At 42.7% G+C, this 24,846-nt stretch overlaps 1 protein-coding gene across 4 annotated transcripts in view; it reads right to left on the bottom strand.

Annotated features, from left to right (window-relative positions):
• Positions 1–24,588, bottom strand: part of CDR2L (cerebellar degeneration related protein 2 like) — a 34,833-nt gene extending 10,245 nt beyond the window's left edge. Inside the window, exons 1-4 of one of the 4 annotated variants that reach the window (XM_081850836.1) lie at positions 24,393–24,588; positions 23,779–23,929; positions 1,197–1,309; positions 289–437 (exon numbers count right to left, since the gene is read on the bottom strand). In XM_081850836.1, the coding sequence (XP_081706962.1) occupies positions 289–437; positions 1,197–1,309; positions 23,779–23,857 (341 nt within the window). In that variant the 5' untranslated portion in view covers positions 23,858–23,929; positions 24,393–24,588. Of the gene's footprint in view, positions 1–288; positions 438–1,196; positions 1,310–21,988; positions 22,086–23,778 lie in introns of those variants that run through there. The other 3 variants (XM_081850837.1, XM_081850835.1, XM_081850838.1) reach the window with 3 other exon arrangements.
• Positions 24,589–24,846: the final 258 nt, after the last annotated feature.

Raw genomic sequence — 24,846 nt, 5'->3', positions numbered from 1 at the left:
TGTGACCTGGGAGTTTGATGGGTGTGGGTGTGGGTGTGGCTGGAATGTGGTTTGTTTGGTTGTTGTTGTTGTTTTGCTTTTGTTGTTTTTAAGGGATGGCATCCAATTTCGTTGCACTTGTGCAATGTTGCACTTGTGTAATGACAATAAAGAATCTATCTATCTATCTTATAATCCTCACTTTTGAATTAACAATGCCACCTCAGTTTTGAATGTTTCCCCCCACCCCCCAATTGCCAGGCAACCTCTACCTTTAGACAGGAAAGGACCCACCAGATGAAGCATTACCATTGTATCTTCTGCTGGGATGTCTTACTCTCCAGCACAAGCTTCTGATTGGCCAGTTCCAAGTCACGCGCTGTCACATCCAGCTGCTCGTAAACCTTGGCATGCTGTTCATTCATATGCCGTAACATTTCCAGCTGTTTGGTCAAATACTGGAAAGAAAAAAGGTTTAAAAGCCCATAAAAAAAAAAAACATTAGGAACATCATACCATGAAGAAACAATTCAGTAGGTCTAAAGCATTTAGTCAAAAGACTGGATGAATCACTTAAAATGTCTTTATTGACTAAAAGGCTGCCCCCAATTGGGCAACATGGGCGGGCCCAAATTTACTATTAAAAAAACCAACAAGGTAAGCTACTGCTAAGCATATCTTAATACTTTGAAAAATGAAAACAGAAAAAGTCAATGGAAAACAGATACATTTTGTCTAAAGGGGACAAAGCCATTTAGGCTGCAATCCTAACCCCCCTTACCTGGGAGTAAGCCACACTAAATTCTTTTCAATAGGACTTACTTCTGAGCAGGCAGGGTTAGGTCTGCACCGTTAACCCCATTTCAGGGACTTTGTTGGAAACTAATCCAGGGACTCAACAAAGCTCAAAGTGACCCTGACTAAAGCTGCTGCCCAGAATGTAAACATATGGGTTAGGGGTGGGAGGGCTTCCCAGGAATGTACAGCAATGTCTTTTTGAGCTGTAGGCCTTAATCCACCTCTGTTCTACCCTCTTCCATATGTGTTTTTCATCCCTCCCCCTAATAGCACATCTCTGAGGCTGCAGCTCATCCTGGCTTGCACTGTGGCAGTGAAAATACCAAACAAGCAGCTGTCTACTTTTTCACAGCCATGCTCCGCCTGAAGCAGGAAAACGGGTTATTTGGCTTATGTGTGTGCCTGTGCTTCACCGGTACCTCTATCTCTTGCACTTGCTCCTCATTGGTTGTGTACATCTGTTGCAGAGAATCCTCCAGTTCTTTGTTGCGCTCCAGCAATGTTTTCCCCAGTTCAGCTGCTAAGTGCAAGTCTGAAAAGTAAAACGAAACAGAATGCGCTGTGAGGGTCTCTCCACCAAGTTCTTTGGAACAAGGCATGTGTGAGCAAGTGATAGGGCTGATTCAATCTCTTAAAAATATTTTTAACCCATCTTCCCAAATCTCAAGGCAGCTAACGGGAAAAAAACATCAACAACTACACATAAATCTACAAAAAAGGAGCTTTCAAACACCTCAAATTAATGTATTAATAAAACAACAGAAGCAAGTACAGCAGTTCAGGTGCCATGAATAATGCATTTTAACTGCACAGATTCCTTCTGTAGTTTTGGATCATAAAAGCCATGTTTTGCTAATTCCTTATGGTTTGGAGACGAAGGAGATAATACGGAGTCAGAGTGTCAGTGTCCAGGAGGTTATAGTCTGGCTAACTTAAAGACCCCCAAGATGAGTTTCTGGCCCTCCTCTGGAAGAAGAGCCCCCAGCCAAGTCAGAGGGGGTTGTCACATAACCCCCAGCACTCAACTGTGCTGGTATCAGAAGGCCCAATCCGAGGTAGCTGGTCAACAGCGGAGTGAATGCCTGAGAACCCAATTTTACTGCATAACCGAAGAGCTCCCTGAGAGTAATGGTCCTTCTCAAGTGAGTAGGCTCTTAGTGCAAACAACTGCATCTTAGGCTGGGTATGGTCTGGGTTGTATCAACCTTCGTTGGAATCTGTTTCTTGAATGATATATGTCATTCAACTGCCTATGTCTGAGCCTGATGTCTTTGCCCTGCTATGTACAAGATTTCCTCAGTTGCTGATTCCTGTTTTTGGACACCACCCTGGTTTGTTTTTTGACTTGGGTCCAACCTTGTTATTGTGTATGGCCCTAAGCCTGCAGCAGATGGTTTTGAGAAACCTGCCCTGTCTAACTCACAGACCATTATCTAACCTGGTCCAAGCAGGGCAGCGTACAAAACTATGTGTGGTGTGAAGTAAATGGTTAGAAAAACGTTTTTCTCCCCCTCTCAATATACAGTGGTACCTCGGGTTACAGATGCTTCAAGGTTACAGATTCCACTAACCCAGAAATTGTACCTCGGGCTAAGAACTTTGCTTCAGGATGAGAACAGAAATCGTGCGGTGGTGGCACGGCGGTGGCGGGAGGCCCCATTAGCTAAAGTGGTACCTCAGATTAAGAACAGTTTCAGGTTAAGAACAGACCTCCAGAATAAATTAAGTTCTTAACCCGAGGTGCCACTGTACTAGAAGCCAGGGTGATCTAATGAAGCTGATCTCTGGGAGATTCAGTACAGACAAAAGCAAGCACTTCTTCATACATTGCATTGTTACAACCATGGAATCTGCTCCCCCAAGGGACAGTGATGGCCACCCAATGGACCCTTGCTACGTTCTACCTCAACTGTCTGAGACAGTATGCTTCTGAATATCAACTGCTGGGGATCACTAGGAGGGGAAGGATGGTGGTGCTCAGGTTGTGATTTTGGGCTTTCCACAGGCATCTGGTGGGCTGAAATGAGAAGACGACGCTGATCTAGATGGGCTTTCAATCTGATCCAGCAGGGCTGCTCTTAAGTTCCATGAAGGTAGTGCAGATACTGCTATTTTTCATGCAAAAGTCAAGCTGGAATCTCTCTCTTCCAAGAAGCGGAGTGGCGTCCACTTTTCACTGACCCAAATTAGACATATGGGGGACTCTAACTTTTTGAGCATCACTGCAGAACTGGATACCGTCCCCCTCCTATGTGGACTCCCCCACCCCCCCTCCTAAGGAGGAGATACTTTATTGCACTGCTGCTTTTATTTATTTATGATTCTTAATTATCGTTTTCAGCAGCTCAGCTGTCGGGCAAATTGTCCTGATTATCTCACCCTAGTGTGGCACAGGAGGGGGGCCTTGCTGCTGCTGAGGTGCTAATTATCTTTTTAGTGTTTTATTTTATGATTTGTTGGTTTCTCCAAGAGCCTCTGCTTGAAGAGCAGCATATAAAACCCTATAATAATGGCTATATTTATCATTGTTATCATTACCACCATCATCAATGACAACGGCAGCAGAAGCAGCAGACATATGCTTGCCAAAGTTAGTCTGGTTGCAAAGACTCCACAGAAGGCTATGAGGCTGATCAATGAGGGCGTTCCAGTGCCTTTGGGCAAGTGAAATACAGCCTTGCTTCTTGCAGCGGATGCCGTTTCCCCTCTAAATTTAAGGCACTTTGGAGAAGGGCCTGATGCACAGAGTGACACTGCTGCATATGAAGAGGTGGCCTTTGAAGGCATGGCTGCCGAAGAAGAAGAAGAAGAAGAAGAAGAAGAAGAAGAAGAAGAAGAAGAGGAGGAGGAGGAGTTTGGATTTGATATTCCACTTTATCACTACCCAAAGGAGTCTCAAAGCGGCTAACATTCTCCTTTCCCTTCCTCCCCCACAACAAACACTCTGTGAGGTGAGTGGGGCTGAGAGACTTCAGAGAAGTGTGACTAGCCCAAGGTCACCCAGCAGCTGCATGTGGAGGAGCGGAGACGCGAACCTGGTTCACCAGATTACGAGTCTACCACTCTTAACCACTACACCACACTGGCTCTCCTTAGGTGCCCTAGGCACCTTTGATTCAGCCTTGAAACACACTAGCAACTAAAGCAATTGCCTTTGGTCTCATCCAGGAGGACTCTTTCTTATGTTTCCGCAGACTGATAAGATTCTACTCTCTCTCAGCTTTTCCAAGCCAATGTTGAATAAGTTCATTCAGGTCTAGTCCACAGTGTCCAGTGCCTTGTAGGGTCAGCCTTGTCGCTTACAATGCACTACCAGCGGAGAATGGGTTTATAGACCTTTTCAAGGACTGAGTAACCCTCTGCATTTCACCCATCTCCAGCTCCTGACAAGAGTTCCACTCAGCCTGAAGGCACAAAGCCATCTTTTCCCACCAGACTCTTCACAGCTGCCTCTGCCACTGTCTGTCTGATCTGATCCTCTATTTGTCGGTGAACGTGTGAGAAGACTTGGGAGTGTTGGTGGCTGCCGCCTGGGGGACAAGCTGCCATAGACTCCTTCGTGTGTCAGGAAGAGTCAGCTGCACATGGCCGTTTAAGGAGAGGCTGTCTCTCTGGGGCAGCGCAGCTGTAGGATAAATTGTCCTAATTATCCCACACTGCTGGGAAGCCAAAGGGGGCAGTGCTGCCACACAGGTGCTAATTGAATCACTGCCTTTCCTCCTGGTTCCCCTGGACTTTAATGAGTAATGCTTCTGGGGAGCTATTGTTCTGAACTGGTTGCTATAGCAGAAGCAGGAGGCCCAGACACCCACCCACACAAATACACACCTTCCTCTGCTGTCCTCCCTATTCCCCGCACGTGCAGATGTCAGGCTTCAGATAGGAATTAACAGGTCTGGAATCCAAATGGCTATCTGGTAAATTAGCACTTTTTGGAATTGCACCCTGCACCTCAGCTCACTTTGGGCAAAGGTTGTACAGAGGGTGGGCCAGTTACATACCGTCCCCCCCCCCCAAAAAAGGAGAGGAAATGCATAAGTCTAAGGAAAAGTTGGAAGATGACACTGATTTGCTCAAATATTGCATATGCTGATTGATGACACAGATGCACATTTAGAAATAATAATAATAAATTTTATTTATACCTCACCCTCCCCAGCCAAGACCGGGCTCAGGGCGGCTAACAACCAATAATAAAAACAAGTTGATTAAAATACAACTTAAAAACAAGAAAGATGCACTATCATATCATAGTAGGAATAGGTTTGACCTATGTGGTTTCACAGTCTGTTGTGAAAAGAAAGAACAGCAGGAGCCTTGATCTTTCAACCAATCTTAGACTGGACAGCCCTTCAAATGGAGGGCTACCCTCTGTAAAGGCACACAAGGCAATACTATTTGTATAATTAAGCCCACTGAGCCTATTGATTGTGGGATTTGAATATGCTAGAATGGAGGGAAATAACTAAATCTGGGTGCATATGACCTGTGTTGCATTTGCAACAGTATGCAAATACAGAATTGTTAATTAGTAATCAGATTCAGCTTTTCCTAATTGTCCTTCCCTGCTTAAAACCTGACAAGAATTACGAGAGAAGCACCAAATTACACCCAGAGGCTGGCCAAGGGCTTTAGATGTATTCCTAAGCTCCTTGTTATATATGTTGATTATTCCTCGGGAACCCGATTTCCGGCTCTGAACACTATACCCCAGGGTGAACTCTGAGAAGTGACAAGCTCTTAATTTTAATAATCATAACGATGCGGAATGACCTGGTCTGGCAGCTGCACTCCCTGAATGGGTCTGATTAAGAGCGGATTGCATTTACGGGTAGAGAGATTTTTATAGGAGCCACCTCCAGGTTTCAAAATGCCCCCAAGAGATTGGAAGCGTGACAAAGAGGGGTTAGTACTGGAAGAGGAAAATAATACGTTCCAGCTTGTGTCAAAAGGGAAATGTCATATTCATTAGCTCCTTGGGCTGTGACTGATGTACTCTTCTTCTTCTACGTCATCTTTTTTTAATTATTATTTAGAAGCTGATAGACTCAGAAACATTTGTGCTGCCTCACTCCAGGTAATTAAGAGCAGAGTTCTCCCTGCATATCCAAGGATTACGTCAGCCTTGTCCCACCATATGGCTTCCAATTTAATTTGCTGGGGTTGAGTTAAGTGGGTTAGGAAAGCCCGGGATCCAGCATCATGGTTTTAAAAACTAATACTTTTTTTGCAGGAGCTGTAAAAGGTATAAGAAGAGAAAAAAGCGTAGGAAAATTATTATTCTTTTCTGTGATGGAGGACGTCTTCATCGGGAGGCAATGAAGTTTTTCAGTTTAAAGTAACATCTTAAAGAACTGCTGCTTTCAACAATCACATTTGCTTCTACACAACCAGGAACTCTGCACCCGCGGACACCAGCAATAGCATGTGAGGAATTAAAAGTGTATGAGCTGTGTCCTGGACAGGGTGGAGACCAAAGGGTAGTGAGGTTATGGCAATGTGGGTACACCACCAGCAGCTGCCCTGCCCCATTCAGCAGCAATGCCAGTAGTTAGGAGGGTGGCTCCACGCCACTGCCCTATTGTGCCAGGCAGTCCTACTTGAAGGTATGAATCCTCTTACTCCCATCAGCCCCAGCCAGCATGGCCAGTGATCAGGGCTGATAGGAGTTGTAGCCCAGTAACATCAGGAGATGCAGGTGGCGCTGTGGTCTAAACCACAGAGCCTAGGGCTTGCCGATTGGAAGGTCGGAAGTTCGGATCCCCGTGACGGGGTGAGCTCCCGTTGTTCGGTCCCAACTCCTGCCCACCTAGCAGTTTGAAAGCACGTCAAGTGCAAGTAGATAAATAGGTACCGCTCCGGCAGGAAGGTAAATGGCGTTTCTGTGCGCTGCTCTGGTTCGCCAGAAGCAGCTCAGTCATGCTGGCCACATGAGCTGTACGCCGGCTCCCTCGGCCAGCAAAGCGAGATGAGCGCGCAACCCCAGAGTCGTCCACGACTGGACTTAACGGTCGGGGTACCTTTTGTTATAAGAATTTTAAGGTCTTAAATATATAATAAATGTTCATAAATGTACCAGGCAAACACGTACAGTGGTACCTCTTGTTATATACTTAATTCATTCCGGAGGTCCATTCTTAACCTGAAACTGTTCTTAACCTGAAGCACCACTTTAGCTAAAGGGGCCTCCTGCTGCCGCCGTGCTGCCACCACACAATTTCTGTTCTCATCCTGAAGCAAAGTTCTTAACCTGAGGTGCTATTTCTGGGTTAGCGGAATCTGTAACCTGAAGCGTCTGTAATCTGAAGCGTATGTAACCCAAGGTACCACTGTACATAAATATATAAACCACATGTCTGGAGCATGTCCACAATAAACTTTTGCTTCATTTTTGCCAACTTTCAAAAAGCAGTTACTTAATTAGCTAACCGTTTCATTTCTAACACAAGGTATACTTGTAATAGTGAATAAAAGGAAAGATTTTATATATTTTTAATTCATCTGTACTCTAAACAGTGCCGTTTTATGTGTGAACTGCTGCCTAAGTTAAATGTAATGCATTTCTTATTTTTAAGGTAGTAAAAGAGAGCCGAGGCTTCATAGGTAAGTTAGCAAAGCATATATTTGCTTTTCCTCTCAATGTTTTCCTCTTGTGTTTCAAAACGCATGTGCATACAGTTCTATCCCTTCTCAGTGCACTGTGCTGAGCCTTCAATTAAGCATAATTTACTATTCATCCAAGTGGGAAAACTACCAGCTTTGGGAAATGCCATATTCTTAAACCAGCGTCAAACTATGGCTTTAAGTCATGACATAGTAAACAGTTTTCTGGTTCAGATAAAATGGAAAATTATAGTTAACTAAAGACTTCCTGGCTCATCACTCACTGTACACCAAGAAAAACAGAGGGAAAGAAGGGGACAGAGCTTGCAGCCCCAAGGCTTATGCTTATTTCTGCTTAAGCCTAGATACAATTGTCCAAACTGGGCCTGTCACACAGCACCATCAGAACTGATATGGTGTATTTTATTTTCAGCTATTTTACTTCAAGCATTTATACACAGCTTTAACGCGTTAATCTCTAACTGGTGTACCATAATGTTAAAATGCTACAATAAAGATTAAACTAACTAACTACATTATGGTGCTGGAGGAGACTCTTGAGAGTCCCATGGACTGCAAGAAGATCAAACCTATCCATTCTTAAGGAAATCAGCCCTGAGTGCTCACTGGAAGGACAGATCCTGAAGCTGAGACTCCAATACTTTGGCCATCTCATGAGAAGAGAAGACTCCTTGGAAAAGACCCTGATGCTGGGAAAGATGGAGGGCACAAGGAGAAGGGGACGACAGAGGACGAGTTGGTTGGATAGTGTTTTCGAAGCTACCAGCATGAGTTTGACCAAACTGCGGGAGGCAGTGGAAGACAGAAGTGCCTGGCATGCTCTGGTCCATGGGGTCATGAAGAGTCGGACATGACTAAACGACTAAACAACAACTAACTACAAAATCGGAAAAGTTACTTAAAAGGCCTGCTGAAACAAAATAACTTCACTAGGAGCCAAAAGTTCAACAAGGAGGAGGGTGATTTGTCCGATCTCAGCCAGGTTCATAATACTGAATGCATGTGGTAGATCCGAACCACACATGCAAGTTATGGGGGACCATTAATTCAGCTACCAAGCAGGGAAGGTGCTTAATTAATAGTGCAATCCTACTCATATTTACCCAGAAGTATGTCCCACTAAATCCAGTGGGATTTAGGAGGCTGCAATCTTAAGTCCACTTACAAAGAGGGTCACCTTACTACAGGGTCACCTTGGGAAAATCACTGCAATTTTTCTGTAAAATCAGAAGTATTAGCACTTCTATGCAAACATACAGACAGATTTGGAATGAATATGTTAAATATTATTCAAGATGTCTTGAAAGAGGAGTTCTAGCAGCTGTCTTTTGTCAGAGCAGTTAAGACAAATTATGTCGAGAGCAACAAGAAGGGCAGTTAGCCTTGCAGTTAAGAAAACACAAAGCCGGAAGCAAGCCAGAAAGTCACTGTAGAATGAAATAACAGCAGCTCAGGAACCATGTTGCCATGGTGACAGAGATTGCTCTGGGTGACCCAACACATTTGTCACAATCAGATCAGCTCCAGGGCAACTTAAAAAATATATATTAATTGTTCCTTCACAAAAAGTGCAACACAAGGAAAGAATTAACCAATCCTATTGTTGTCCCTTCTGTTCCTTATCCCACCAAGGAAAGGGCTGACTAGATCCTTGTTTAATTCATCCATTAATCAAACTCTATATTGAATTAAGGTTTAATTCAAATAAATCTTTCTATATCTCTCAGGACTAATCTCAGGAATAGATTGATAGATAGAGAGAGAGAGAGAGAGAGAGAGAGAGAGAGATAGATAGATAGATAGATAGATAGATAGATAGATAGATATATGAATATTGGCTCAAGCATTCTCCAATCATAGGCCAAAATTTTTCTATAAAATAATCTATTTTGACCCCAGATTTAGTTTGTCCATCTTTAGAATATCCCCTATAATTTATAAATCTAATCTGTCTCTTTTAATGGTTTAGATGATTTTCATCCTTAAACTGTGAGCATCTAGCTTATTTTATAAAGCCAGGTAGTTATCTTTTGATTTACATATCCCAACCAGTATAGCTAGTGACTGTAATTCCATCCACTGTACTTTCTGCGAAGGACACATATCCAGAATTATTATTATTTATTAATTTATGAATCACCTTTACATGTGTCACCAGGCGATTTCCATGCTTACCATAAGACAAGCTAAACATCGTTTTAAAAACAGTACAAAAAACAACTGAACAGTGGTTTAAAATCAATTCAAAATGATCGCCTTAGGCAGAGACCTTTTCATCCAGCTGGAAAAGCTCACTGAATTGCTAGCCAAGGCCACCAGAAATGCAAGTGAGTAACCAAGAACACCAGGACATTCCAAGCATCTCCATCTTTATAAAGTGTTTAAGCCTCTCAGGTAATGTACCAAAATGCCACAACTTTGAAACAGTTCTCCTTTGAACTAACATCAAGGATGTAAGCTTGTCCATATCTCTTGTTCCAGAAGAAATTCAGCTTTTCAAACATACCATGTTATTAGCGCTCAAATCTTACTGATATGTTATAATTGATTCTAATGCCATCTTTCAGAAGTCGTTCCGTTTCACTATTTTTTCGAGTAACCTGTTTCAAATTCTCATTTTTTTTTCACCTGACTGTGGTTTGTTCAAAACACAATTGGTTATATTCAGAGGTTTTCAGTTGCCTTTAGGGATGAGGGAGGAATCCACATAACTTGGATTCAATTTGGTCTCAGCAATTCATAACTCAGTTTGGGCTGTGGGTCTGTTTCAGAAAGCAAGCTCCTTTGGATTCCTGTATGATACAATCTGGGACGTGGGTGGCGCTGTGGGTTAAACCACAGAATCTAGGACTTGCCGAGCAGAAGGTCAGCGTTTTGAATCCCCGCGATGTGGGGGGGGGGGAGAGATCCCATTGCTTGGTCCTTGCTCCTGCCAACCTAGCAGTTCAAAAGCACGTCAAAGTGCAAGTAGGTACTGCTCCAGTGGGAAGGTAAACAGCGTTTCCGTGTGCTGCTCTGGTTCGCCAGAAGTGGTTTAGTCATGCTGGCCACATGACCCGGAAGCTGTACGCCGGCTCCCTCGGCCAATAAAGCGAGATGAGTGCCGCAACCCCAGAGTCGGTCACAACTGGACCTAATGGTCAGGGGTCCCTTTACCTTTATGATACAATCTGGGGGCTGCCTCAGTTCTTCTTCCTTTTGTCCTTTAAACCTGTAAAAATTGTTAATCTGGGACTTATTGCCACCACACACTTCCGAGCACGACACACTTCAGCACAACAGAGCAAGTCCCCCTCATTGTTGTAATCTTTCAACTATTAGGACTCTGATGAGTTCATAATTTTGGACTTATGCATCATTTCCACAGAGAGACCTTGAAACACTGAAATACAATACCCTTCATGCTTTCAACTTCATGCTTTAACAGTCACTGCTCTTTCTTAATAGTTTTTTTGTCATGAAAATGCAGAAACATAACAATGTCAAAAGAGGCCCGTAGAGACTGCTCTTCTCCCAGTCGCGTGTTCCATTGCTAAAGCTTCTTTAATGCAGGTGGTAAGAAAGAAAATCATTATTTTCAGCTCCATTTTTGAAGCCTCCAAAGTGAAGACAGTACAGTGTCTGCATCTTCCATGAAAATATTGCTCACCTTATCGACTAATATTTGTTGCTTTGTTTAGCCTTTTGAGTCTGTCTTCTCTCCTTGGTCTTAGACAACTTATGGGATCAGTAGATGTTTCTAAGACTCTTGCTGTTCGGATCTCAATTGCTTTCTTAAGTGTGCTTAAGGAGGCTACAACACATTATCTGATACCATCTCCTATGTCCTGAGAGGGCTTACTTTGGGCATTTTTGATGTCTCAGGTAATGCTGGTCTCCAAAGCCACATTTTGTTTGCAGGTCTTTCAAGGTTTATCCCTGCCTTTAACTTCTTGTGTTTCAACCTCCAGAGATTTTAAAGCTTTTTAAAATTTATACAGCGTCAGGAAGCTTTTTATGGCATGCTTTTTAGGAACCTCATGACCTTCATTCATCATTCCTCTGCTGCATGGCAACTTGACGAGGACTCTAGGTTAGGCAACTAGCCTTTAAGGTGCCACAAGCCTCTCTGTAGCTTTTGCTGCAAGTTTTAATGGAAATGTAACACTCATAACTCCAGACTAAGCTTAACCAGAGTTGAGATTGCTAGCCTTTCTTTACAACTGAACAAATTGTGGAATTCATAACCATCAGTGTAAAATGATGAAGGTCTACACAACACACTTTAATCGCCAGCTGTCCATTTAATCCACCTCTGTGTAGATATAATATTATATTACATATAAACATACACAAACACTAGATATATTATACATACTAAAATACAATTTTTCAAGCATTTGACAAGAGCTTTGAACAACTCAATGGCAAATAAAGAAACTATGTTAGTATTGTGGTTGGTTGGTTTTTTAAAAAGAAAAACACATTAAAAAGGCCAGCTTAAGTAGAATTAAGAAGTGGAATTTGTCCTTGTTGGTCATTTCAACTGGCTAAGGAGGGGCTTTGCCAGTCCGAATGATATCCCATGACAAAAAGTCTCCACATATTCAAAAAAAAACATTTTGCTTTGCACACCTGAGTCAAGTGTGGTACAACAAGGGAACATTTTACTGCTTGATTTTGCTGAACATTTAAATTGTCCCTAGGATTCATTTTGGAAAACAGAGCATCAGTTCAGAAATCAAGAATGCAGTGGCAGCCGGCGGCTCCCAAAGTGAAGTCGTTACAAATACAGTGGTACCTCAGGGTAAGTACTTAATTCGTTCCGGAGGTCCGTACTTAACCTGAAACTGTTCTTAACCAGAAGCACCACTTTAGCTAATGGGGCCTCCTGCTGCTGCCACGCCGCCGGAGCCCAATTTCTGTTCTTATCCTGAATCAAAGTTCTTAACCTGAAGCACTATTTCTGGGTTAGCGGAGTGTGTAACCTGAAGTGTATGTAACCCCAGGTACCACTGTACAACCACTGAGTCTGGCATGTTGAAGATAAGAGGCAGAGCTTGGCCAGTTGGCAGGCCCCCCCCCCCATAAAAACACTACACTAATCTAAGGTGTATACTACTGCATGTGATTGCAAGGGCAATGCTTATCCACACATGATATCAAGACCCCAGAAATGAAAGGCAATCCAGATGACAACTGTGCTATGAACAGTAAGCAGAAAAGAACATACACGAAGAGCAGATAGATGCCTCAAGAAAATGAGCCATGCTACTGAGTTGAATGAAGTCACACGTGGTATGATCGAGGAATTAAGGAGGCAGAAGTCTTTCTATTTAAAAAATTACCCATTTTACGGATGTGGAAGCTAAGAAGTTACAATGCACAGGCTATTTTTTTCTCTCTCTCTCTCAGAGCTGAAAACACTAAGCAATTCATTGAAGCACCCCATTTGCCTACTGCAACACAATACCCATTTCATAGAAGGCAAGCCAATGAGGCGAAGAGACAAGCAAGAGCCTGGTCCTCCAAACACCAGGCCACTTGTCTGAGGTCCCTTTTTTGGGGGGGGGCTGCAACAACAATACCTATTTCTCAAAAAGCTAACCAGTTGATTTCTCAGATAATCTATAGATAAACCCTCCCTTAATGTATTTAAGCCCGTAACTAGATCCCTACCCCCAAATATCAGTTTCTCTTTAGTTAAACCACAAAGCACTCCTCTCCTCTCATCAGCCTCCCCATAAAGAAAAGTATCATTTAAAAAATCTCCTCTCGCCAATGCAGCCACTTAAAAGTATGTGGATAGCAAAGTAGTTGCATGAAGGAAAAGAACCTGCTGTTCAATCGGCAGCCACTCATTAGTGTCTGGAGAACCTGCTTGTCTCTATCATGGGCCACACCACTTTTCAGCCCTCTGTAGCTGCAGGCAAGCATAAAGCCTAGGAATCATTTTCACAGACTCTTCCTATGTTCTTAGTGCAACAGTATGTAAATCATGTGAACCTACTCTCAAATAGGTTTCTGACCAACTACATCAGAATCAAAATGGAGAGTGGCTCAATCTGATTTGTAACTTCTGCTTCCCACAGGTCAACACCATGATACTTTAATCCAGTTTAAATCTCCTTAAGTTTATGGGCCTGTGTTCCCTGGGTTCTTCTGCAAGAGGTGCAAAGGGCACCATCCAGACCACGTTCCTTGAGCATTTTTACTGCCCCAGGATATTCTAAGATGCCCGATCTTCTTCGGAGTAGCCTAACATAAAGCATTTACAGTGGTACCTCAGGTTAAGTACTTAATTCGTTCTGGAGGTCCGTCCTTAACCTGAAACTGTTCTTAACCTGAAGCACCACTTTAGCTAATGGGGCCTCCTGCTGCCGCCGTGCCGCCAGAACACGATTTCTGTTCTCATCCTGAAGCAAAGTTCTTAACCCGATGTACTATTTCTGGGTTAGAGGAGTCTGTAACCTGAAGCGTATGTAACCTGAAGCGTATGTAACCCGAGGTACCACTGTAATCAGTATGAAAACAGTAACCATAAATGCTTACCGACGTTTAGGTGTTACGTGGCATTTAAGATGTCTCAGTTGACATTTCTTTATTACACTGTATTTCCCAGCATTTTGCCAACAATAAATAACCTTTTCCCTGTCCCCATACTTGTCTACAACCTGGGTGATCCTTGCATACTCTTACTAAATCAGGAAGAGTCTGTGCTTGCAGCTACCTTTCAGAGATACACTAAGGTAGAGCAATCAAGAGGCATAAACATCTACTGTGAACACTGGGAATCTGGGTTATTGTTAACACAGAGCCGCTTCTTGTGGTTCAGCCTGCTCCTTCCTGCACCATGAAGAGAGCATCCGAAGACTTGGCCACATAAGAGGAGCCCCTGCTGCAGCCTGTTCCTACGCCAGCTTCTGTCCTAGATTCCAGGAGGAATCCTGCTGGTGTGGGGAGGAGATGCAGCACACCCACCTCCCATGTGGCCTGGAGCTTCTTACATCACCGTAGTCATGTGGGAAGGAGCTGCACTGCAGAAACTCCCAAACTCCTTTCTGCATCTGTGCGTCATACGAAGCTGGGGGTCCCGATCGACCTCATGGTTGCTCTATTCTTCAGCCCTCAACATAACCAGCTCATTATCTGTGTTGTTCGAGTCTTCAGAAACAGGCTACCTAGTCCCCTTAATCCTTTGCACTCACTGCTGCACTCTGTGTAGGTGACTGAGCAGAAATAGTAATAATGCTCTGGGAAGGAGCCAATGGTGCAGAGCTATTACTATTCATTCTCAAGAGCACCGTTCCAAACCAGACCTTCTTCCTTCAGAGCCATGTACCCATTTACTTCAAACGCACATAAGAATCCCCTTCATGCTTCATGTAGTATGGTAAGTGGCACAGTAAAGACACAAGCATGGTGACAAAGTAAGGAACAAGTGGGACCTGCAACCAAAATGTTGCAGTATATCATTATCTCCTAACAGGAACAGCCAGCTAGCCATGCCTTTCCTCCAACTTCTATACCTCAATTGCCCTTCCCAGGTTTTCTTTTGCAACTGGACTCTCAGTGTTCTGTGGCTACAAAGTCCTTGGACTGTTTTTGGGGAGAGAGAGGCTGCCACTTTAAAAAAAAAAGGGGGGGGGAAGACTTAGTTTTGCAAATCTTGGGGTTTCCCTGAGGATGCAGATGCCCCACCTTTGGGCTCCAATTCTGTTGACCCTCAGCACCTGAGTTCACTATTAAAGGGAGTAAAACAGAGAAATATTGAAATATTAATAGGTATAGAAGACCAGTCATATGATAAAAGGCTAAAACTATCAGCTATCAAAAAATGATAGCTTAAATGAAAAAGAAGCAACAGCAAAAGACTCCATTACTGAAAGATGATATTGGCAATTTAGCAGAGGTTGTGATCTGGCAGAATGTAAGACCCTTTCATTTCCAGTCTCATTGATTCCAACAGGAGTGCTGGATTGTGCCCATTTAAAAAATAATTTCAGGCAGGTATTCAGGAAGGTTTTTCTAAGTTGCAAAACAAATTGCTTTCCCCCCTCCTCCCAGGCTGCTGACGTGCCACAAATGACTAATACAAGTCTATGTCGCTAGGGTTGGAATGACATTTAGGATTCATGAGGCAAATTTTTCTATTTTTAGATTAGACAGGGAAAAACATCTGCAGCCAGGTGGCCATTCCAAGGTTCAGAGGATCCATTTTGCTTCTCCCCTGCCCTCAAATCACCCATTGGCTTGACTTTATAACTGCAATTTCCTTCTAATTCTACTCTGTCCTACATGTGGAACCAAGTGCTAAAAAGATTTTCCATAGGAGGTTCTCATGGAAAGTTACAGATCAATCTGTGCATAAATAATTCCCTTTCTCCAGGAGATTTGGGGTGTGTGTGTGTGTCTTTCCTTTAAGAAAATCAATTTCAGAATCTCCTTGACATGTTCCAGTGACCAGAATCTAGTCCATGGAAGGGGCTACCTTTCCACATTAAACTTTTAATCCATGTGAATACTGCTACAAAATGAGAGGACACAATGAGTTGCGAGGCGAGAGGTGAAAGCTGGGGCAGTTTCACCAGGTGCCTCGTGGGCAGAGGCCAATGCAGTTTTTTCAACATCTCGGTATATTGTCAAAAAGCTGATATCGTCCAGCCCTACTTAAGGCTGATTGCATTAGTATTTCCTATAATACAATTTAACTGTGGAAATTATTCATGAAGCACTCCTGTGCCCACAATTCTTTCTTCTTCTTTTTTTAATGCTGGAAGAGGCTCTAAAACCAAGCGACGGCCAAATGTGGCATTTTATGCCTCCATAGCTGGCCCTCTGAACTCTCCTCAGGCCACACCCCTCACCAGTTCTCCTCCACACCTTCTTCGAGTGGTTTTTCCTGGCTGGAGTATGCCCTTGAACTCGAGTTGCTTGCTTGGATGAAAGATAGAGAGGGATGTGCATGTGCGAAGAAAGTAGCCTACTGTACAAAGGGGAAAAAAATCACATTAATTGCTCCACCACCTACTTTGGCCTCTGGCCCTTGGGTTGAAAAAGGTTTCCCTGCTCTAAATTAAATAACTAAATATAATCTTTGCCTCTGCATCTTACACAGGCCACTTGTCTAGCAGTATGGCAGCTCAGCAGTTAAGAGAAAAAGTTTCCACTAGCTGAACACACCTGTTTGTTTAGACTCATAAATAAATGAGAGCTTCAGATACTGCAGAGATAGCCAGCAGCATCCTTCTGACTGTGCAGATTTTGGGTCAAACAACATCCAGCCAATCACAGCGGTACAGCCCACAGTGCCAGGCAGTCTGCATCACGCTTCTTCAGGGCAGCACAGCCAGACTTATGAGACAAGTTGGGAAGCTTTCTGCCACTCCATGGAGTGACCTTTTTCATTCCCTTCTTTATCCACAATGCTTCAGTCTGGTGTATCTGATAAGTATTTCTGGCCATGTCAGAAATGAGAGTTATTGTACATTTGTTTACAAAACCTAGCCAATAAAATAACCCATGTATTTCTGAATTCCCAGCAATGTACAGACTTGAATTTCAGAGTGGTTAACTGGGTGCAGAGAGAGACACTGCAGAAAGTTTTAGGCCCCTATCAACTCCACCCCAAAAGCCTCCCCACTAATCAAACAAAACATACACCCCAGCTTTAGCAATAAGGCTGGCCAAGTTCATTGCCTAAAATGCATTATGAAAGGGAAAAAAAGAAGGGCCTTGTGCAAATTTAATTAAACTACGTACCATATTTTTTGCTCTATAAGACGCACCAGACCATAAGACGCACCTAGTTTTTGGAGGAGGAAAACAAGAAAAAAAATATTCTGAATCCCAGAACCCAGAATAGGAAGAGGGATTGCTGCGCAGCGAAAGCAGCAATCCCTCTTGCTGTTCTGGCTTCTGGGATAGCTGCGCAGCCTGCATTCGCTCCATAAGACGCACACACATTTCCCCTTACTTTTTAGGAGGGAAAAAGTGAGTCTTATAGAGCAAAAAATACGGTATTTCTAACTGTCCAATCTGGCTGAGAAATTTCTGGGCAAGCCATGAGGTAGCAATGCTCTTGTGAATTACTGTACCTAAAGTTGTGCAATATGGGCTAGAATTGACTATCTGTGTCTAAACTATGTGAAAAGACTTCAATCTCTCTTGGAGGAGAGATTCCCCGCTATGTCCCACACAGAACGGGAACAGACCAAATGTTAGAAGGATGGCATCCAATGCCTCTTGACCCAATATCAACTACAAGATCTTCAGGAGATCATGAAAATGGATAAGAGGCACTTAAGAGATTGTCTCTTCAGGTCTGATGCAGAAAGGGATTTAACCACGATTGCCTCTACCAAAAGTTCACCATGGTTCCCACTTATCAAAACGGAGCACATCCAAGCTAGTTATTTGACAAAGCTCCCACTTGCCATACTAAGGATCGCTTTTACAGAATTACAATTCCAGTCGATGCCCTCGGCGGTGGTGGATGGTCGGTACGGCGAAGTACAGTACAAGGAGAGACTTTGTCTGTGTGGGCAACCTTGCGTAGAGGACCTGTACCGCTATTTATTGCAATGCCCACTATATATAGAACCAAGAGACTGATTTATAAAACTCCTGCTTATGAATGGAACACACTCAAACAGGGTGGAAAGGGTGAAATGGCTGCTGAGTGATACTGATGACTTCATAACTTATAAAGTAGCACTATATGCGTTGGCAGCTAAGAAGATCAGGAGAAAAGAACTAGATAAAATAGCGGTCAATTGCAAAGGTGATTCAGACATTTAAGCTGGCACATTTTACCTGAGAACCCCCTGCTATTCTATCGTATGCAACAAATAATTTTTAGGAGACGTGATCGTGGTTTATTGTATCTGCAGTGCCTGATGTTTTTATGGTTTTTATGGTTATTATTCCTTTTCTTTTTGTTCCCTTTGAGAATGATGCCATGGCCTTTGGCTAGTGCACTAAAGTGATTTTATTATTACCTAAAGTTGTGATTAGGATGCTTTTACATAATCCAACAATCTTTTCTTGCCAACCGGGTCGTTTTTATCAACCTCCTCATCTAGCAATACACTTTAAAATATATATATATTCACATTTCATATGAGTGGCAAACCTGCTGCTTTACATGTTGAATACATTTGCCCAGAAACCCTATGAAAACGTCCAGATTCTTAAAAAACAACAACTGGAGTATTAGCAATGCTGAACACACAGGATGTAACTGCACATTCTTCATCACTGCAACATAGTCCAGGGTAGTTACAAGTAACATATTACATTACAATTATCCCTTTGAAGCACTTTAAATGAATACAGTACTTTGAAAAACTTTTGCAGTTAACAGCTACTCTTCTGTATTAAAAGATTTATAGACACCTAGTGGAAGGTGCAGCAGTTACATCTTGGTACAAGGATGAAGCATAATGAATGCCGGAGCCCACAGTGAAAAGACAGTAATATCATTTTGTGTTGTTACATGTGAGCAAAACAAGTGACAAGTTGCCTAAACAGACTACGGATCCTGAGAGAGAAGAATGCTTAGATCTGTGCTCTGGAGTGGGCATTAACATTATATGGTTTAAGTGTACACATATGGTATGTTTGCATTAGCAGTTCATGTCTGGTTTCCTGCTGGAGCTATTAGGTATGTTCCTACTGTTTATGTTTGGTTAGCAGTAATTTGTTGCTGCTTCTCTTTGCATAGCTGAAAGTCAGCAGTGCTGTACAGGTGGTCAGCAAACACCTGCTGGTGTTTTCCTGGACTTCCATGAACTAATGGGTCCCAAATGAATGGAATCTATGCAAATATACCTGAAAGTGCTTAACCTCCTATATATGTAATCTAGTATCCTGGAAAAATGAAGGTTTCCCAGTCATGCATACAAGATCCTATCCATGTTCAAACAGGACACACAGGGCCCTTAAACAGACAGAAGTCGGGATCATGCTTGCTGGCTCTACTCCTATCTCCAACCTATCCCTTCATATGTTGATTTGTCCCCAAATGCAACACATAAAAAGGCCTGGGATAAGCCTGTAACGAGTTCTGTCTTCCCAGGCAGGAGAAACACTTAGGAAGATGGCTGGTTTGCAATGCAGCCTCTATCATCCTAACTTACACATCACATAATGCAAAGAAGAATCCTTTCTTACATGCTCTATGTACCAGCTACTACGTGGCTTATTCTCAGCTTAGGAAGGGGGTGGGGAACAGGTGAGAAGAACAGCAGAACGGATGTGAAGTATTTCACTACTGGAGCAAACTATTGTTATTTCTGAAAGTAAGTACAGATCCCACCCCCCCACCCCCGTTTAATGGCTGTTGACTATATTCCTCCTCCTTGTTTACCACCAAGGATCACAATGGAAACAAACAATGGCAGATATGCGTGTGTGTGTATGTGCGCACGCATGCAAGTAATTAAAATCCATGTTAAACCATGACTCTCAGTTGATAAGCCTGGGACAATCACCATCTCTTAGCCTAATCCAACTCAGAGTTGTTATAAGGGAAAATGGGGGACCAATCACGTCACCCTGAGCATCTTGGAGAGAGAGAAAAAGAGAGAGAGTAGAAATGTAAAACATCAAGGGGGAAAAATGAAATAATTGTGTATATTACATATGAAGATCATACCTGCTGGGCCATAGCAGCTAGGCAGGCTATTTGGCATCTGCCCGCAATTCTCTTCTGGTATATTTATTCTGAACTAAATAATAAGTCAAGAAGTAGAAATATTCCCCTGATTCTTTATAGTTTAGGTTTCCTAGTTCACTCCCTTGAGCTCTCATAGCAAACATTCCTTGGGAAGTTACTGCATTATGTCAGTACAGCCACATCATCATGTTCCAGCTGCCAGAAACAAGGCTCATTGTCTCCACTTCTCTCCACAGCTCTACCTTCATTCATGCATTCCAATTGCAGGACTTCCTTAAAGGAACAAGGCCACACAACGCATTTCTTCAGCAAATGGGAAAGGGTTTCTGATTAAACAAAATCCATGTTTACACTCTTGCTCTGCCAAACCGGTTTTTTTCTATAGACTGTTCTTTGCAGCCATTAAAGCAACATAAGCCACAATTTAGTGGCATTGTTTTAAGTGTAGTATTACAGTGCCATCACCAGCTGTTTGTCAATAATAAAAGCATGTCTAAATATAAAAAAGCTACAAAACCTTACTGCTGGAAACAAAATAAACCCAGTGTCAATATTCTCCAAGTTCAATGGCTGAATTAAATCTGAAACTATACACAGAAGCTGATATCACCTGAAAAAGGCTCAGTCATACTACTAAATCTAAAATCACTTCATATACCCAGTAGTTTTTTTTTCTATGAAAAGCATTCTAAAAGCAAAGAGCTGAAATAAACCTGAAAGTCAACTAGTCTAATCCCCCTTTCTTAAGGAACTAGTATTTCTCAGACAATAACATAAACAGTTAGTAAACACGCCACTTAAATTATTAGAGTCAAGGGTGTAGGCTTCTGTTATATTCAGGAACAGGAACTCTGCAAAGAGTGTGTAGATCTCAAATTTGCATGTACTCTCTAAACTGATTCCAGTTTAGTTTTAAATGAAGCCTTGCCTTGGAAAGAAATGTTCTTGACTGGTATATGTTTAAGGGCAAGGAAAGGAGGAGGAGGATGGTCAGGGGAAAAGCAATGTCATGTGCAGTGTACTTCAGAATTCAGAAGATATTCTTCATTTAATTTTCAACACCACAAGGGAAAGAAAGCTGTTTTCCCTTACAAACAGAAGCCTATATTACAAATAGAAGCTGCTATTTCATCATTCCACATAGGCTACCAGTTGACTTTAGCCATGTAGAATACTAAATGCCCTGTATTACAAGCAGAGAGCAAGAGGGATCAATGTGCATCATTCAAACATGGCTTTTAGATAAGAGACATAATTAATGAAAAGGGAAAAAACCCTAGAACTTATTATTTGTTAATACAGTACTTCACAACTGCCTCATGTGAAGTCTCTAGGCAGTGAAAGACATAACTAAACTGATAGTTCATGAAAGCAAACTTACTGAGGAAGAGACGTGAATATCCAAATAGCTGGAAATTCAGAGAAAAGAAAAGAACCTAGTACTGTATGGAGATATTATGCTTAGAATGTGGGTATAATGAACCAGTAGCTAAGGGGTTAGTGATCATAATAACCTTTTGCTGAATTCCTACTTAAAGCACTGACTTCTTGGGAGGCAGCTTTTATTCTTCCTACATAAAGAACACTGATAACCGAGCAAAATCACATTATAAACCGGAGTCATCAAGACCGATGTCATTCCCACATTACTTTGCCTTCAGCAGTTTCAGCATTTAACCTGCAGGAAAGGTCACTCACCCGGTCTGAATCTGCTGCCAAATATTACCTTGCCTCCGTGACCCCCAGAAGGCTCACATCCTGATCCTCTTAGCAATGCATAACACACTCTGCACCTTTTAAAAGCTTCCGCATTTCCCAACTAAAAAAAAGACAAGCCTGCAATAATGTGTTAAACTTAAGAGACAGTAATAAACCAGAGACTGCTATTCCGCCTCAATGCAGTTGCACAGAATACAATACTGTAAGTACTTGTCAGCTTTGTGTAGTGTACATATTAACTGTGGTTGTAGTTATTAAGCAACAGCAGACCTCAACATCTTCTCCATGTTCATATTCCTAGTTGATTTAAGCTTCTTTATTACAACTACTATTTTCCTGGACCCTGTTCCTCAATAACTGTGACAGTTTATCAGCATGGAACACCACCTGCAAGGCCAGTGGAAAATTATGTTTACTGATGTTATGCTAATGTTACTGTTGGCTTGCTCCCATCCTAGGCACTTAGGGGTTGGCTCCAAGTTTTTAAAATGGTATGCAAGGATGTGGTAGCTCTCCAAATTGTTTTCATCCTCTGGATGCATCAGTTCTTTTCATATTATTCAAACTCCCTTCCCATTCACATAAGCAAGCATAAGTTCTTGAACACTGTCACACTTTGGTTCAGTGTCACCAAGCAAGCCCTCATAGTGACCTCACTTTTTGGGGATGGGTGGGAATATATCGTATTTACTTTCTTGATGCTGCCTCAAGAAATTGAGGCCAAGTTGCATGCTGTTCAGGATCAAGTCAATTGTGTTTTAACCTAGATTCCCTACACAGCATCCTCACTTTTGCATTCCATCTTAGGATCCTGCCTTCCTTTTAATGGAATGGAGCAAGCTGAAACATCCCCCAAATGTAAGGCCACAACCTGGCCAAAGTACATCTAAGAGTTAAGGACATGCTTAATTCATTGGGATATAAAATGCTTAGCTATGGCTCTCTCTCTCCACAATACAAGGGTATTGATCTGATCTCTAGTTTCATGAATGTTTTGCACCTCTAATATCTAGGCTGCGTATTTTTTATTAGTTTAAGTGTACAATGTTGTAAATGGAATGTTTAGTCTTTTCTCATTTCCTCCTCCGCAACTGAAGTTATGAAAACTTACGTTCCAACAAAATCTCCTAAGGCTATGAGCATCGATGTGAAGCTATTAGTTGAAGAGATTATCTCACCAACTGTTATGTCTGCATTTAATTCAATATTACAGTTGTAGGTTTATCTTCAATTCCTTTATTTTACTGAGCATAGGAAGGTTCATTTTTGGGGCTCTCATATAAGAAAAGGAGAGATTTCCTAGTGGTCAGTAAGATTTTGACACAAATAATATTTTGATTTTTTAAATGCAGCTCATTGCAGCTTGTACAGCAAATATTGCTTATGCTGAAAGCATACAGCATAAATTTGTGGCTGCTCATTTAAAAAGAAACGTACAAAACAAATTTCTATCTTTCAAAAAAAAAAAATGGTTCATTTACTTTTGGTTGTATGCAACTGGAAACTTTCTCCATTCTCACTATATCTCTCTCCCACTTCTGTACAAGTCAGTTCTTACTGATTTACAAATGTCTGTAACCAACATGACTTAATCTAATCTAAACTAGCACTAACAGCTAAATAGTTGGACTCAAATCAAGTGCCGTGACTATTTTTGCAGAGGTCTAACACCACGAACACTAATGACATGATGACGTATTTTCCCGATTAGGATAACTTGGGGCAAAATGTATGCATCTTTCCCTGGGTCTACAGAGGCCTTTTAATTAGAGTTCCCCACTGATGTACGGTGAAATATAAAATTTACAATCCGATGGTTTAGCTCCCCTGAGAGATGTTGCAGTCTTTCAGGTATTGAAGGCGGAGAGAGAATGGCGTTTCAGAAGTTGGACTAGCTTTTTCCAGCCTATTTGTTTCTGTGTCCCTATCCCGTTCTGCTATCCCTGTGTGAAAATCGGCTTTGGTGCTATAGTGTTTGGTTTTTTTATACGTTTCCTTACCTTGCTCCAAGTCCTGTTGGTCGTACCAGGGTTCCTCTTCCTCGCTTTGAAACTCTTCCATCCTGTCGGCGCTCAGCATTAGCTCTCCTACTCCAGAAACATCCAAAACAGAGTAGTAAAGCAGAGAGAGGCTGAGCTCTCAAAGAGGATACTGCAGAAAGAGATATACAATCAAGGGTGAGAAAAGACCGGCGCTGGGGGAGGGGGAGCAGAGGGGATCTTCTCCCAAAGACCCAAGCTGATGAAGGCAGGATCCAGTCGCCAGGCTTTAAGGCTGGGAATCGGCCAGTAGGTCTGATCCTGCGCAGACGTAAGGTTGGGACAATGGCTTTGCAGATGTGCTATTGTGATCAGTGCTGCTGCTGCTGCTGCAGTAGTAGCAGGCATCGAGCTCGCTCTCTCTCCCCCTCTATCTCTGCATCACCTTCCTTCCTTCTCTCTCCATCAGCCCTTTGGCGAGGGAGCGAGAGCAGAGAAGACGTGGCGTACGGATTTCCCCGGCCTTTTTCTTGTCCTCCACGCCAAAATCTTGCTTTCAGGCTGGGGGCGGGGGAATTATTAAGTCTTTGTTACGGACGGGAACCAGAACCTGAAGACTGCAAAGGCTCTCTTACTTGCGCCGACTTCGCTGGGTGATGATGCACAAAAGAAAGAGCAACCTTCCGATGCAGCCAGTTCCTATTTGTGCAGCTCGGTGGAGACCTCTAGCATGGAACTGCTGCAAAAAAAATTCCATGCAAAATACATGGGCGCGGGAGGAGGGGAGGAGGGAGAGGGAGAGCAGACCTCGCTCCTTTTCCTTTTTTTTTTTTTTTTACCCGCCCGATCCTTCTCATCAGAGGAATTCCAGATGCATTTTAGCTGCTAGGCGGATTTGAGGCTTGCATTCCTCCAGGATGTAGAGAGCTAGGGGCGGAGTCGTGGAAGGTGCCAGTCAAAAAGCAAAACAAAACCCAAATCTGTGAATCTGCACATAAGTGGGAGGTCCTTTTTACTACGGCAGCCTGCACAGCTTTTACTTTGCGCGCTGGGGATGTGTGTGTTGGGTAAGAGCCAGCGATGAATGTT

Source organism: Podarcis erhardii (assembly GCF_964252035.2).
Source record: "Podarcis erhardii genome assembly, chromosome: 2".
Taxonomy (NCBI): Eukaryota; Metazoa; Chordata; class Lepidosauria; order Squamata; family Lacertidae; genus Podarcis; species Podarcis erhardii.
This window is presented reverse-complemented; position numbering and strand designations above follow the sequence as displayed.